The sequence below is a fragment of the Uloborus diversus genome, chromosome 1 (assembly GCF_026930045.1).
Source record: "Uloborus diversus isolate 005 chromosome 1, Udiv.v.3.1, whole genome shotgun sequence".
Classification (NCBI taxonomy): domain Eukaryota; kingdom Metazoa; phylum Arthropoda; class Arachnida; order Araneae; family Uloboridae; genus Uloborus; species Uloborus diversus.
Window position 1 is genome coordinate 266,154,424 of NC_072731.1, and position 16,213 is coordinate 266,170,636.

Sequence of the window (16,213 nt, forward strand, 5' to 3'; positions counted from 1 at the left end):
GAGTATTTTCAACTGTAGGAAAGTTAAGGACGAAAATGAGTTCCTGGCTCAGAGACAATTCAAGAAACGAATTAAGTTTTTTACTATTATTTATTTTTTATTGTGACATTTGTTCCTTCACTTGTTCACAATTTGTTTCCAAGCATTTTCTGAGAAATTTCAAATACCGGTATCACGTTTAAAAAAATTCCGAATACGGGTATTGAACTTTTGGTCCGGTATTGCAATCCCTAGATACAGTGTATCATAAAACATGTCAATATATTTTCCATAACAAAATAGCAGTCATACATTTCTGGTCTTCGATAAATTCATACAGAGGACAATAATTTACAATTCTACTGCACATTAACTACTTTTTAAGATGAAAAGGGGAAAAAATCATGGCACTTCACAACAAGTTACTAAAGTGAATGAGAGAACATTTGTTTTTGAGAACAATTTTACTCGCTGGGGCAAATTCACATTAGCTTACCTGGGCAACTTCAAGAGTAAGTCGTTTCTTTTCTTCTTCCAACTCCATGATTGTAATAGAAGCTGCCTGCAGCTCTTTTGTAAGAGTTTCCACTTTATCTTCAGACTAAAGATATGACAATGAAAAATAAATTACTGCCATGAGTAGTTTCTCTTATAAAACCCTGAGTGAATATAAAACATTTTGGCACATTTGCACTTTACTGAATAACAAAAACACCACCACCTAAATTACGCCACAAAAGATTGCAAACAGAACTAAGAAAACAGTTTGGATTAAGAGAAAGACATTTCAGGAGCCCAACACCAACAGTTCATAAAAGCAAGCTTTAAAAAAAAAAAGACTAAACACATGGGAATCCCATTTTAACCAAATAACTAAAAACATCCAAGCTTAGAACAAGATAAAAATTAGGCAACTATTATCTCTTTGTAGTAAATAAAAGTAAGATTTCAAAGAAATTCTGGAAGGAAGTATGTGGCAGACTTGTGTCCAAGAAACCTCATCGCACCTACAGCCTTGAAATTTTGTACAAATTTACTTCAAACCCCGGGGTGTGCACCTGGGGTTTTATTTTTTAGTTTTTTTGTAATTAATTTTTTAAGCTCAAATTTCGCATATATTGCCTATTATTGAAAAAATACTTGCACGTACTAATATTATATATCATTGGAAAGGGTAGAATTTTCCGCGTTCTACGCAATTTGTTTCAATGCTCTAACTTAAATACCGCTAGAGTTATGTGTTTTTAGGTCGAACGTTTTTAGGCTTAGGTAAAATTTAGGCACTACTTCCTTCATTAAATCTTTCAGTAAAAAGTGAAAGAATTGTCCTACACTTTTCTTTTGAAACCACTGGAAAGAGCGGCTTTTTTTTACTCCAGATCTAACTCCACCTATGGTTGAAAAAATTTGCTTCTATTTCCAAAGGAAAAAAAAGTCACAAGCCGTTTTAATCAAGTTCGAAAAATCTCATTTCCATTGAAATTATTGATGTTTTATTTGGTGTTGCTATAGTTACGTCTTTCTTATTCACAAATTTTAAGGGTTTTGATTTTAACGAAAATCTTAGGCTTAACTAGATTCAAGCTCTGAGCTAAAGAGAAAAATATATTACTAGAGACCACGAGTATGAAAGCAACTTTTCAAACGTACACAACTGCACTTTTGCAATGCTCAGGAGCCTCCTAGCCCTTATCGCTCTGCAAGTTGGTACAAATTATTTTAAAACCCAGGGAAGGGGTGCTTTTTGTTCCAAAGGGAGCTTATAATACATTTTTAATCTGTTCCTTTCTAATTGACAATTTAAATCTTTGCGAATCAAATAAGATTGCGAAGCAATCTTGGGAGGTCCGTGAGCAGTAGCGAGCAGAGTCCCCTAGTGTTAAAAAAAAAGAAAGAATCCAGGGGAGTGACAAATTTTGAAGATCTCGTTTGGAGTATCTAGTGCATTTTGGTCCTCTTATCCGAAGAGAAATATTAAATTATTGAAAAGGATTCAAAGGAGGGCTACTAGATTAATGAATTGGAAGTTCAAATTTAGATTAAGATTCCAGGTTCAGAATGCTCTAACGGTGTAATCTTGAGTAAAGAGAAAAAGGGGACATGATCCAGTTATTTAAGTCTTAGTATTTACTAAAGTATTATTAAAGTTATTTATTAAAGTAAAGGAAGTTGAGGGTCTACATTTTTGCGCAGATGGCAAAATCTCAGATCATTGTTTTAAGTATTTTGTCCAGAAATCAGGAAAAATGACTACTTCTGAAGGGTTGTAGACATATGGAAAAGTTTACCGACTGCATCCGTTACTTGCAATGGAAAGAATAAATTTAAAAGAGCTCTTGATCCTTGTTGGGGATTGATATATTGACAAATATCAGCCTAGTTGGGTACAGAAGCCATTGCTGGTTGCCACTTTTGTATTTGTTCATTTGTAATTTTCTGTCCCTTTAAAGATACGGCAGGGCAAAAACTGCTAAACATTGGCTTAAACTTGAGACAACACATTTTGAATTTTAAGTTAGTTGCAGAAATCTTTGACTCGGTAGTTTTAACAAAAATCAATGTTTTTATTAAATGTAAGTAATTTGTTAATCATGCTGATTTTTTTGCTGATGAATCGTTTCAAATTTATAAGTAAGTAAATTATGAATATGATGAATGCATGGGCGCCAGTGCGTCAATTTTGAGGGGGCATTAGAAATTTCTTAGGTTTTGAGGCATTATTAAAGATTTCACTTTAAACTTCTGTTCACAGAATGTATTAAAAAGTATACATTCAGAAAGATTTTCAGTTTTGGATTTGAGGCGGCTTTTACTGCTTTTATAATTAAGCGGAGTTTTTACAACTGCTGTCCTTACTATAACGATGGACAATTTTGATAATAGTATGGAATTTCATTATTTAAAATAAAACGCACGGTAACATTTTGAAAAGTATCAGTGCAGATAAAAATTTGTAAAATTTTGAAGTTAAGAAATTTTTTAAAAGTCAATCACTATTGACCTACTTTGAAATAATATGACATTCATACTTGAAATTTATCAGAAAACTGGCTGTGCTAATGTCTAAAGAGGGGCTGGATCCTCTTTGCCCATTTTCCCTTCAGAGAGCCCATGGACCCTATTGCTATGTACCATATTACCCTGCATTATCCTGCATGCTGCAAAATTCGGGGGTCACCAGATTTTCAATAACACTTGTCTCGTCTTTTCCGACATGCCGGAAAAATCAAGGTTAGAAAAGATAATTAATACTTTAAAAAACATATGTTCAGTTTAAAAATGAATATAAGTTCTATACATGTCTCATTAGTCTTAATAAACAGTTTGATTTTGTAAAGGTATTTACCATTAATGTCATTTATTTTAACAAGAAAAATATTGTTTAATAACGAATAATTTTATAAAAAATAAATTAAAACTAAGTAAGCAAACATTTAAGCAGTAAGTTACCGCCCCTAAACCAGTGCTAAAGAATTTACCATAGCTATTCAATAAATAAAAATTAAACTTACCTCTCTAAAAGGAACCTAAACTAATTGATTAAAAAAAAAATGAACAAATCGCAGCAACGATGATTGCTTCTTGAATTGATTATTTAATTGGGATATAACTAAATCCATTAATAATGTCCTATAATAAATAACAAGTACACATTATATGCAATACACAGTTTTTTTAAAGAACGTTACTTTCGGGAATTATTAATTTTTTTCCTTACAGTGGTTTGCTTTCTGATTGGAACTGAATGGGAAAATCTGCTTCGTTTTTTTTTTTTTTGCAAAATAAACCTTGAATTTTCCAGCATACCGGAAAATTCGAATTTCCCAGCATGCTAGATAATGCGGGGCAATACGGTAGCTCTGAGCTTATCAACTTTTGCTTCAAGAAGAGTAAAATGGTAAGAACATCCACCAAATGGTTCCCCAAACACCATCCCAGCTCGGATGATGAAAAAGACATTAAGAAGTAAGAAGAGAACGGAAAAGAAAACAGGAGAAGTGTTGGATGCATATTTGCAGAAGTCTACGAGTACCTTAATAACGACAACCGGCCGATTCTGTCGGGCAAACATGATCCTGCTCAAGGCCGCACGGAAAATCAGACGCTTTCTTCTATCACAATAGGGTTTCTATTTCAGGGCAAAAGTTTTGCAAACACTTGGTAACTTTGCACAATTGAACAAAATAATTATTTTTATGCATTTTTCGTTTTGAAAAATGTTAGCGCAGAAACACTCAACATCAGCTATTAATAAAGCATAATATGATGAAATTTGAAACAATACTCACAAACCTTTGACAACAAGCTTTGTAGTAGAGTTTTTCATGCACAAAACTATTAAGTGGCAAAGTAAAAAACTGCTAAGTTAATTTTAGTGGCAAATTGGTTCAGTAGATTTTGTGTCAATGGATGGGAGATATGTGTCTTTACAGTTCATTAGAGATGCAAAGTTAGGACTATTTTACAAAGTTTTATTCATTTATTATTCAACTCAGAAATATTTCAATAGTTAATATCATTACCTTCAATAATTCTTACATTAAGGGATCTAAGGACCTTTAACTTTCAAAATTTACGACTTTCTGGGAACAATATATGCTATGCATAATTTAATTCTGAACAATTTGATACCTTGTTTATTACCATACACAAAAAACTTTTCAAGTTATTGTAAAAATGCGTTAACTTTCCCCATAGAGTTTTATGCTTACAGCAGCTGTTTAAGCCTCTTTTTCTCAGGTGCCGGTTTCTCTTTTTGTGTGCGTGATATCTCAGAAAGTTTCTTATGTATTTCCGTCAAACTTTTCATGCATGTTCATCTGATTCATTATTATGATCTGAATCTAAATTTTAACTAAAAATGAAAGTTAATATTTTTAAAAAAATATTTTCACTCAAAATTTTGGAAAATTTTGATATTAACTTATAAAAATTTCAAAAATAAATAAATAAATAAATAAATAAATAATTAAAAATAAATATATAAATTTAGGTTCAGATCATAAAAATAAACCAAACATGCATGAAAAGTTTTACGGAAATATATAAAAACCTTTCTGAAATATCATGCACGCAAAACAAAAAAACGGCGCTTGAGAAAAATAGGCTTAAACAGCTGCTGTTAACATAAATCTCTATGGGGAAAGTTAACGCATTTTTACGATAACTTGAAAAGTTTTTTGCGTATGGTAATAAACAAGGTATCAAATTATTCAGGATTAAATTATGCATAGCATATATTTTTCCCAGAAAGTCAAAAATTTTGAAGGTTAAAGGTCCTTAGACCCATTAAAAAGTAATTTTCAAGATATGTACTTAAGTAAAAATATGAATGTAGAGGTATTTCATTTGTATGTTTTCAACATAAAATTAATGTCATTTTTACTTATTATTTATTTTTTCTTGTCTCAATAACAGGACAAAATATAATTTAAAAATTATTTTTATTCAGTAACCTAAAAAATACATTTTGAACTGGTGGAGGGGGCATATTTGTGCCATGGCAAAGGGAAAAATAAAGGGTTCGAGGTGAATAAAGCAAATATGCAGCAAAAAATTAAAACTGACTTCAAAGACAAAATTTGCTTTCTAAAAATAACTAAACATTCAAGTTGATACAGTTACAAGAATATAACTAGATAGGGTAATGAATGAGAAAAAATATAAAGACAAATGCATCTGATCAACTTCTTCTCACTCAATAAAGTGAGTGTGATCGGCTTTTTCTTTTTTTGCCCCCTTGACGGCATTTTTACCAAGCAACCACACATTACTAAATATTTTCATTTCATTTTGTAGGAAATATCCGCCCATGAAATGCAAACTATACTATAGACAAAATGTTCCAAAGTAAAGTCTTCCCCAGGGGATTTTGTTAGTATTTTTACATCTCAGGATGATGATTGAAAACTACGAAGAATACCTAGCCTGAAATACTACTGGTGTAAAAGAAATACTTTTTTGTTTCAAGTTTGAAACAAGTTTAAAGAGAAAATATTGTATGTATTTGCTCTAAACTCTCTTTTTGCATTAATTCCCATCAACTTTAATGTATAATGTTTTTCTCTGCACATTGTTGTAAAAGATAAGCTAAATGTTTGCAATACTTCTGAAATTACAAAAAAAAAAATGCCTCCCCCTCCCCTCTTTTAAAATGTTAAAGCAGGACAAAAAGGAGAGAACTGTAACCTGCATTTTATACAAGAACACTCACTCCTTTCATAAAGGCTTTACCAGGCAAAAAAATCAGGGAGAGAGCACATGACAAACACTGAATGAGTTAGAATGAGATGCCACACACAACATAGCACAAAGTTATAAAAGTGTGAGTAAATACATACTATAACATAGTTGACAGACTACTAAAAGTCATTGCTATATAAAAGGCAAACTACCAAACTAATAATTAATTTTGTTCTTCTAAAACTTTAATTTAAATTCACATCAATATTGGGGATAAGAAGAGGAACTGTTCACGACTTGAAAGCAGGGTAGTTTAGACGAGTAGTAAACACCTTTGTTTATAAATACTAAGTGGTTTTTTTAATGACTTCTGTCTCAAAGTGTTGAAATGTCATTGATTTACTTTTACTTATTGCCAACAGTGCTTCGCAGCAGTTCTGACACTCACTTTGTATATTACAAAATTAATAAAGTAGCATAAACTGCCTGATCTTGTATAGTGAACTACGCAAATGTTCCCAAATAGGAAAATATAAGTTTGATGGTGTAACAAAATTACAAAATTATCTATCATGTTTGCTCATCAAACATGATCTCTATCTATTGTTATTTTGAAATTTCCTTAACATTAACCTTTCTTTTTTTTTTTTTTGACTTTTTAACTGTCTTTTTATATAAAAAAATCAACAAAAACTGCCATTTTTGCGAATCTTTGTAGGCAACAGTAATTGTAATGAGGAAATAGTTTTTCTTTCAAAATATCAAGTTTACTTTCCATAATGAAAATGAATAAATAAGTAAATGAATACAAATAAATCTTCACAAGCGAAACATTTTAAAACATTTTTTTTTTTTTTTTAATTTAATGCTTTCATTTGGGAACATTGGCTTTTAAAAGGATTTAAACAGATTACAAACATGTCATCAAGATATATAAAAGCTTTTAGAGAAGTTCTGAACTTGTAGTTAATGAAAATACTTCAAGACAATGGTTAAATAAACCACAAATAAATACACCATTGACATTATTTAAAAATTTAAAATGAAAAAAATAAAAAGAACATACAGAGAAAGAACATGGAAATATTGAATAGAAGGTAAAAATGCTGTGACTACTAAAGCATCAATTTTATCACTGTACCATATTTTAAAAAATAAACATGAAAATAATATTCTTATACCATTTATGCTGTTAAAACTGTTAAAAATATTCGGCAATTTTTTTTTTTTAAATTTAAAATGCTGCATTCAAAAACACTAAGAGCAGAAAAAAATTAGTGAAGAAAGAGTTTAATTAGTGAGTGTAAAGAAAACTAATTTAACTTTAAAAGGATATACAAATTAAAACTTTAAAAAACGCAGTGAGTAATCAAAGCTTAAAAATTTAAGACGGAACATGAAACACAATAAATGTGTAAATCAAAATCATTACCTTGACTAGATCACTTCGTAATTGCAATTTAATGTTAATGAGCTCGTGAGCGAGATCGTCGTTTTCTCTATCAAGGTGGAGGTTAGCATCCAACAATCGTTTATTTTCTCTCTATAATAAATAAACAAAATAAATGTTTTCCCCCAGCAGTTGGAAGCATGATTTTTTTTTTTTTTTTATCAACCAATAGTTGGGGCAAATCTAGTCTGGCAGTGCCCTAAAGCTGAGATTAAGATCTGAGACTAATTTACTGTGTTGCCAGGTTAGGTTAGACCAAACTACAGTTTGATATACATCATTTAAAGAATGTTATTAAAAAGATTGCTCTGTCATTGATTGGTGGGTGAAAGTTTTTCAATTGCAGCCAAAAACCCAAAAGAATAATAGTAAACATAAAGTTAGTTTTGTGAATAAAATAAACAAATTAAGTTCAAGCAAGCATAGAATTGTCATGCAATCATACTTGCCAACCTTCGAAGAAAAAAAAAACAGGAGATTCGACTAGAGGGAGGTATATAGGTGATTCACCAGCAACATATCTTCAGAATAGAATTATTAAGTTATGCTTTTAAATAACATGAATACTAAATTTAAAGTGAAATGGGGATTTTTCGCAGATGTAAGCTAATTAGTACCACCAAGAAGAATATACTGCAAAGTAAAAACTAAAGAATAAGGAGTGAATTGGCTTAAAGTTTCGTACATTCTTTAGTCTCTGAAAAAAAAAAAGGTAACTACAAAAATTTAATTACTAAAATCCGAAAAAAGAAAAACAAAATCAATATATAATGAAAATAAAATATAAAATAAGTAGGTATAGGGTAGCACATGTTAAAATAACTTCAAACTTTCAAAAATGATTGAATTATTTTCAAAATGCAAAAGGATTGAAATCTGTTGCAATTTTCGGCAAAGCACGTGCTTCGTTGAACATGCCATGTGGAAAGCTTCCAAAAAATAAATTTTTACTAAATAAGTTGGAAACATTTCATTCCCTGTCATTGGTAGACTAGAGAAGGGCCCCATCTATTGAGAAGAAAGTGAAACTTTTTGATGATTGACTGATAAAACTACAAAAACGGGAGAAAATCGTAAAAGACGGGAAATCGGGAGACTGAAGCAAAAAACGGGAGTCTCCCGTTAAAAACAGTAGAGTTGGCAAGTATGTGCAACGAACTTTTGAAATTTTACAAGCTTATTAACCGTTGCCAAAAAAATGAAGATTTATAATAGCAATTATATCGTTAATTGATAATAAAAGTAGTAAATTAAATAAAAGGTTAGACTTATGCAAGCAAGGTAGGAAATTAAAATTTGGTTTTCAAAAATTTGAATTTTGCACATCACCTGTAACACTTTGATAGGATCTTCTTGCGTTTTTTCTTGATTTAAAAATAGTGCATAATCTCGTTCGTATTTCTTTAACCTTTTAACCTAAGAAGAAAAAGAAAACAGTTAGAACATTTTTCAACCAATGCAAGATTAAAACATAAAATAACTATGGCCTTATAATAATAAAGTATATATGAATTGCATAGCATGAGTTAATAGAAGATGCTCTGACCTGTATTTTTAGACTATGTTTGGAGATTACAATGACCACTGGTTTTAAAACCCAACACAACATATAGTCGTCACTGCCAATGTAGAAACTTATAAAATTATAGGTGACGATAAAAAACAATGCTAAAACAACTCCTGCTGGTGCACTGTGGAAGCTGATCTGATGCCATTGATCCTTGATCTCAGCAAGACATAACGAAATCCTTTGATGGTATTTATAACCCCCTTTGAATATATTACTTAATGCAATTTCGAAATATGTACGTACTAACAACTTTAAGTAAAACCTTTTTCTTAATCTTACATTGATCTTGATTTACCGATGTGGCAGGCAGCCAAATAATAATTTTTTCACCTAATTATAACTCACATTTTGACTTTGAGATCAATGAATGAAGTTTACAATAAGTGTAATGTTTGCATTAAGGAAAGTGTAATAATTTGAAAATTAAAGTAATTAATAGTACATAAAATCGTTTCAGTATCGAGCATATCGCTGTTCAGGTGGAACACTGACGCAACTGCAAAAAGTATATTTTTACAGTAGAATCAAATATACGTGAAACAACATTATCCTTATACAATTAAACATAATTGAGTTACTGCCCTGGTGGCTAAAAGTTGAAAAACAAATAAAACTGCCACAATTCCGCCATATAGGTTGATCACATTTGGACCCAGTGACAACAATAACCTAATTTTCAATTAATTTTGTAGTTAAGTCAATGTTCCACCGGAGCAGAGATATGATATGCTATAAGGCATTTTTTAAATTAATGGCATATGTAAAATAAAAAACGGTTTGTAAATAGGTGCAGTAAAAATAATCATTTCTAATAGAAAAAAAACTATGTAAAAAAACATACTAGAATGACATTTGGAGAAAACTTATTTAGTTTTACGAGTAATCTAAAACAAACTAGTTTGAGTGTATAATTCTATCACATTTTAATCTCTAATTGCAGAAGTTTATTTGTCATCTATTTTCACATCATTAGTTTAAAAAAAAAAAGGAGCACCCTGACTCTATTCTTTCTTTATTTTGGTATATAGGAACTATGAAGAAAAAAAAAGGAATACTTACTTTGACTTTTAAGGCATTTCGGATAAGTAGTTTCGCAAAATCTTCAGACCTGTATTTCTTTGGTAATGATACTCTAAAATGTTTTAGTACTCCTTCAAAATCTAGTGCTAAAAGTTCCTTTTGTGACAACTGAAAGAAACAAAATTCTATTTAAAAAAAACAGGAACTATTCTACAGTTTCAAAATACAATTAGTTGTGTTGCAAATTAATTTTGTTAATTCATTAACTGCAGTAAATTGCAATAAAAATAATAGCAATATATAAATATAATAGCAATATAAATAATGAGTTCAATGAACAAACAAATTTAAGTTTTATTTTAAAAATTCAGTAATTTTCTAATAAATTTCTTTTAAAAAGGACACAATATCCTACAATGTGCAATTCCTTCAAATAACTTACCATAAGCAGAGCAACAGCAACTTGAAAAATAACATCTATTCCCTACGATAAACAAAAGAAAAATATTTTTAAAAAGGACAATCACTAAAAAAAAAAAAAAAACACTACAATCTCTAAAATTCCCTAAAGTTTCTGTATAATACTCAAAAATACATTTAAAAATTTTAGTTCCTCACAGGTCTAGTTTTCCCTACCCATGGCGAACTTACTTTGTGTAATTGGTAACCAAAAAGAGGTTTATTAAGAAGGAATAACCATTACAGGTTGTTTCAAGTAAATCAATTATTTCGAAACTCATACTACTCGGACTAATGGTACATCTTCCACAACTAATATCAAAATCACAATTGCATACTAGTTTTTTGTAAATTAATGAATTTTTTTTAAAAGAGTTGCTCAAATTATCTAAGGGCGACACAGTGAAATTACGTTTTATTTTCACACCAGTTTATTGCTAATTAATAACAATTTTTTAAAACAGCTTTGTTCAAATTTTCCAATGTGGCACAGCAAAACCACTATTTTCAGGGTTGGTACTCAATTTCAGAAATAAAATGAAGGAGTTTTGAAGGAGTACTAATGGTCTGTCATTAAACGATGTCATACTTTTTTTCAACATATTTGACCCCCTTCCCCCTTTATCAAAAAGTGTCACACTTCCCAACTCATCCTCTTGTCACATGTCATATTTTTTATAAACATATTGTTACAATAACTGTGATGTCACCCTCTCTCTTCCCTTTGTCACAATTTCATGAGCTCGTCTCCTCCTTAAGGCATGACATCACTTGTGGATGACCCTTTTTACAATATCATACCCGCGATTTACTAAAACATTGTTCTTTTTTAACACAATCACTTAATATACTATAATAGTACATCTACTTATATAGTTTTAAATATTTGAATAATAATTAGACAACCTGACTTTTGCTGCTGAGAGTGTGGTGGAGGGAAAAACAATCAAATAACCAAGCACCATTTAAGCATGTTTTACTTCACTTACGAAATGTTTTCGTCTTCTAATAAAATTTTCACTTTCAGTTTTTATGACTTAACAATGATCAATTTGTAAATCACATCTTTATGAAAAAAATAAAAGCGTGAAATTACTACATTAAAATCGCCGTTGTGACGAAGTTAATTGTCGATCAAAGTATTATAAGTTAGTCATAGAGGGAGATTATGCAGTCTTGAACTAAGAAAGAAGGAGTTTTGAAGGAGTTAAAAGCAAAATGACGGAGTTTGAAAGTCCGTCAAAAAAATTTCCTAAATGAAGGCGTATTGAAGGAGTTATGAAGGAGCGTATGAACCCTGTTTCATACACCCATTAAATTTTACAACTTATGCAACTTTGCAGACTCTTTGTGTTGTTATTAATTAAAGTTTCCATTTAATCATAAAAGCAAGCAAATGAGGGAAGAGACAGACACTATACAATGCTGAGTAGTCATTTTTCAATTGACTACCCAATTGGAAATGCTAGGTAGTGGGTTTTCAATCAAACACTTCAGCTGTAATTCACTTACATTCATTATTTGCTAGCACTAGACTATGGTGCATTTCAATGAAAAAATATTTATTTAGCAGAATACATAAAAGAGAAAAACAAACTGTAGCAAATTTTGTAAATATATTTTATTTTTACGCTTCTGTTTTGGCATAATCTTGTTAAATTTGGCATATATCCTGTTCATCTTTTGCTCTAAATTACATCTTTTTTTGAAGCTGTGAGAGTGTATTGTTTTTCTTCTACTAGCTTGGTGAGAAATTGAAGAGATATTATCATGGTTGGCACTGTTTCTGGGGATTAATTTTTTGAGCCAAATTTCACAAGAAATCACACACATCAAATTGTATTAACAATGATAGATTAAGGAATTTAGGTTTTCTATCAATTCAGAGAAATAGTTGGAAAACAAATTTATTCTACACTAGAAAAACAAATACTATAATTAAACATGAACATATAAATATTCATACAATACTTACTTCCAATAAGAATAAGTCAATGATGAAAAACACGAGATTTAGAGGAAACTTTGCCGTAAAAAGAGTTAAAAACCACTGAGAAGCAAACATGTGAACTTCAATCCCAAGATCTTCAAAGTGAGAAGCCAACTCTGGTAACTGGTCCTAGAAATACATAAATATAACCAGACATTGAGTTGAAGGTATAACAATATTTACAGCATTCTGCATGATGAGGAAATGAAAGTTGGTACATTAAAATAAAATTCAAATATTTGCATTATAAAATGAAAACGTGAAACAATAACACGAAATTGAAAATACCTCCATTAATTTTTGAAGCTGAAAAAATTTAAGATGCAGCTGCTCGAACCCATTTCTAAACATGTCCCTAGTAGAATAGTCAAACATAATTTTCATGAACACACCAAAGGCTTGTTCTTCTGGCATCTGAGAAAGAAGCACAAAAATTAAAATAATAACAATAATAACATCCAGTACACAAATAAAGCATTTGTGATTGTTCATTAATTATAATAATTAGCTCTAAAGTTCAAAACAGACACAGCTAGTTTTGTTCAGAGTAGCAGAGGATCCTATTTACACTCATAGGGTAGAACTCCCATTTAATGTCACAATATTTAATACTTTCCAGTCTTTAAAATTTTTTTACTGGCCTCTTTTTGCTTCACTAACGTTAGTACTTGAACTTTTTTTTTTCAAACCCAAACACGATATTCTAACTAATTCAAAATTAAACTAAATTTGTAAGTATAATACCATTTTGTCAAATAGTATCTAAAATAAGTTTTGCTGCCTATAACTTTAATCAATTAAATGCATTTTCAACAGTGCTTTTTTTTTTTTTTTTGACTGAGGTATTTAAGGTTTTTTCACTTATTTTCTCTCATAACTCCTGCAAATACAGGTTCTACTATAAATTCATTTCAACATCCAATAAAATTGTCATTTTATTCCTTATATATCTATACCTTTTTTCTTTCCTTTTCAAAGTTAACACCTATGTAGCATTTTATTTACCAGTATCAACACAATGCTGCTTGAGAGTTAGTTTTACTTCAGTTTTATTGGAAAAGATAACATACATCTAAGTTTTAGAGAACAATGAAATTAAAAGGACAAAAATTTAATTTTTAACCTGTGAAAAGGCAGCAAACCTTGAATAAAGCAAATTAATTATATATGTTTCTTAATCAAAAGTAGTTTATACAAGTTAAAAAGGAACAACTATACAAACTAAGAAAAAAAACCTACAAGATAAAGCCATCCCTTCTGTTAGAATATTTTTAAAGGAAGGATAGGGAGTGAATAGTTTTGTTTTTTATTGTTTCTTTTTTATTTTTAGATTTGAATAGTGACTTTTTTATTTTGCCAGTTCTTTCATCTATCTAAGCATTTTATCAAACATATGCAGAACAGTTTAAATTATTTAAAACTAGAAAAGTTTCATAATATCTTGAACATCTGATCATTTTTTTGAAGGTATTCTGCATGGTGATGAAAACTGGCATTGGGACTGAATACCCAGTGTTTTGATTCTGTGTACATGCAATGGCCAATGACTAAAGTCTGGACAGTTGATACTACAATAGACCTGAGGCCTCAGCGCTCAAGCTAGTTTCAAGCGCCCCCCCCCCCTTTTCACTTCAAAGTCTGGATGGTTGCTGTCGTATTTGCTCTTTTCATAAGTGACCTAACTTTGTCTTTCTGCTGTAAAAAAGGCTCAATTTGTATGGGAGTAAGGGAGCTAAATTCTCTTTTCTTACTGGACAGCATTTAAACAATTTACATATGACTATAAATTCTGAAACTTTTGTATATTTTCTTAGTAGTTAAGCCGTGAGTGTACCTTATATACATACATTCTAGTTTTAAAATTTCAGAGTTGAAGATAAACTTAGGATAAGACAGCAAACATTTGGCAAGAAGTAACAATATATTAATTCAAATTTGATGGTCTTAAGACAGATTCTTATTTTGGAAGACCTTAGTTGTTTTCTTTTATATTCATTAATGTAACATTTTTCAGAAACTAAATAAGTAGATAACTCTGGTTTTACAAAGATACTTAATGTCTTTTCTAAACTATGCAATGTTTGATGATGATTATAAGTAAAATTGACTTACATGCAATAACAAAGCTGCGATAAGAAAAGACAGCCCTTGACAATAACCAACTTCTGGATCATATATTGAATATGCCTGTAAGAATAATATTTGTTACACATTGTCAATGAAAATACACTAGAAAATAAGAAACCTCTCTCTGATTAAAAAAAAAAAAAAAATACAAATGATGAAAGCTAATAGCAAATTAGTAGAAAAATAAATTTTGATCCTTAACTAGGCTTTCTTCAAATCTACCGATTTCTAATGATTTTGCACACTTTTTTCCCTCTCTTTCTTTCTAATGGGCCTACTATTTTTAGATGTTTTAGCCTTATACAAGCTAAGTGACTCCCAATATGACATCCAGACTTTCATGTCGCCACCATTAAGGCCAGCTGTCAGCAGCACAAAGAATTTTGAAGCCAAGTTTTCCCACCAGATGGAGGGACCGGAGCTCCCTCTGATGCAAAACAGTGCTAGAGAATTAAATTTTGTCAAGGATATTCAAAGCCAAACAAATATTCAAAGGAACTTTTACATGCTGCATAATTACACCACATGGGCATCGCCAATTTTTTAGATCTCAAAAATCCACAGACTTGCTACTTGGACCCGGGGACCAAAGGCATACAATGTCAACGTATCACCACTATGCCGACTAATTTTGCACACTAGAAATAAGCCTTTAGCGTGCAAATTATTGATTGGGGGAACCCTGGAAAGCAATCTTGTGAAGGCAAACAAATAAGAAGTTTACAAAACAAGTCAAAATACTTCAGCTTGTTTCCACGGTAACAGACACATCAATTGCTACACAAAACAATCTACAAATACTGAAGATATGTTAGATTCTTGTTTCATTACATGAACTTTGTAAAGAGCATGGACTTGACTCTTACAAAATGCAGTTGAGATTTGAAGATTTCTATTTCTATTGAAATATTTGTTTTTGCTCAGTAAGGTATATATCTATATTATTTAAATAATGTTTCTTGAAGTCTTTAACATTAATTGCATTCTGTAAAAGCAGGGTCTATGTTCTTCATAAAGTTCATGCAATGAATCCAGAATGTAACATATTTGGAGCATTTGTAGGACGTTTTGTGCAACAAAAGCAAAATCTATGAAACGGAATTGCCCTTCGTATTTTTTTTAACACAGAAGCAATCTTTTTGCATAAAAGTATCAATAAGCAAGATATTTTTTAAAGTAGAAATAAACATAAGTGTATAAAGTACATACTTTGCAAATTTTCAGTAATGACTCTTGACCTGTTCCATTCTTTTCATTGAAAAGTTCATGAGCAGGGAATGTTCTATTGATGTCTCGCATTATTATATTTTCAAAGGAAGAATCCTAAAGAACAAAGTATGAAAAAACAGTTGTAACAATCAATAATTAAGTACTATAACAGTGCAGACATAATCCATCAGGTACTAAAGTCACTGGGTTCGACTTGTAATCTTAT

The 16,213-nt window shown here is 30.5% G+C and overlaps 1 protein-coding gene across 1 annotated transcript in view; it reads right to left on the reverse strand.

The window, feature by feature from the left end:
- LOC129227458 (rab GTPase-activating protein 1-like) overlaps window positions 1–16,213 on the reverse strand; it is a 93,207-nt gene that overhangs the window by 32,650 nt on the left and 44,344 nt on the right. Inside the window, exons 12-20 of the mRNA XM_054862023.1 lie at window positions 15,988–16,101; window positions 14,764–14,838; window positions 12,940–13,065; window positions 12,637–12,780; window positions 10,645–10,686; window positions 10,242–10,370; window positions 8,942–9,028; window positions 7,595–7,705; window positions 476–580 (exon numbers count right to left, since the gene is read on the reverse strand). Coding sequence (XP_054717998.1) covers window positions 476–580; window positions 7,595–7,705; window positions 8,942–9,028; window positions 10,242–10,370; window positions 10,645–10,686; window positions 12,637–12,780; window positions 12,940–13,065; window positions 14,764–14,838; window positions 15,988–16,101 — 933 coding nt within the window. The remainder of the gene's footprint in view (window positions 1–475; window positions 581–7,594; window positions 7,706–8,941; window positions 9,029–10,241; window positions 10,371–10,644; window positions 10,687–12,636; window positions 12,781–12,939; window positions 13,066–14,763; window positions 14,839–15,987; window positions 16,102–16,213) is intronic.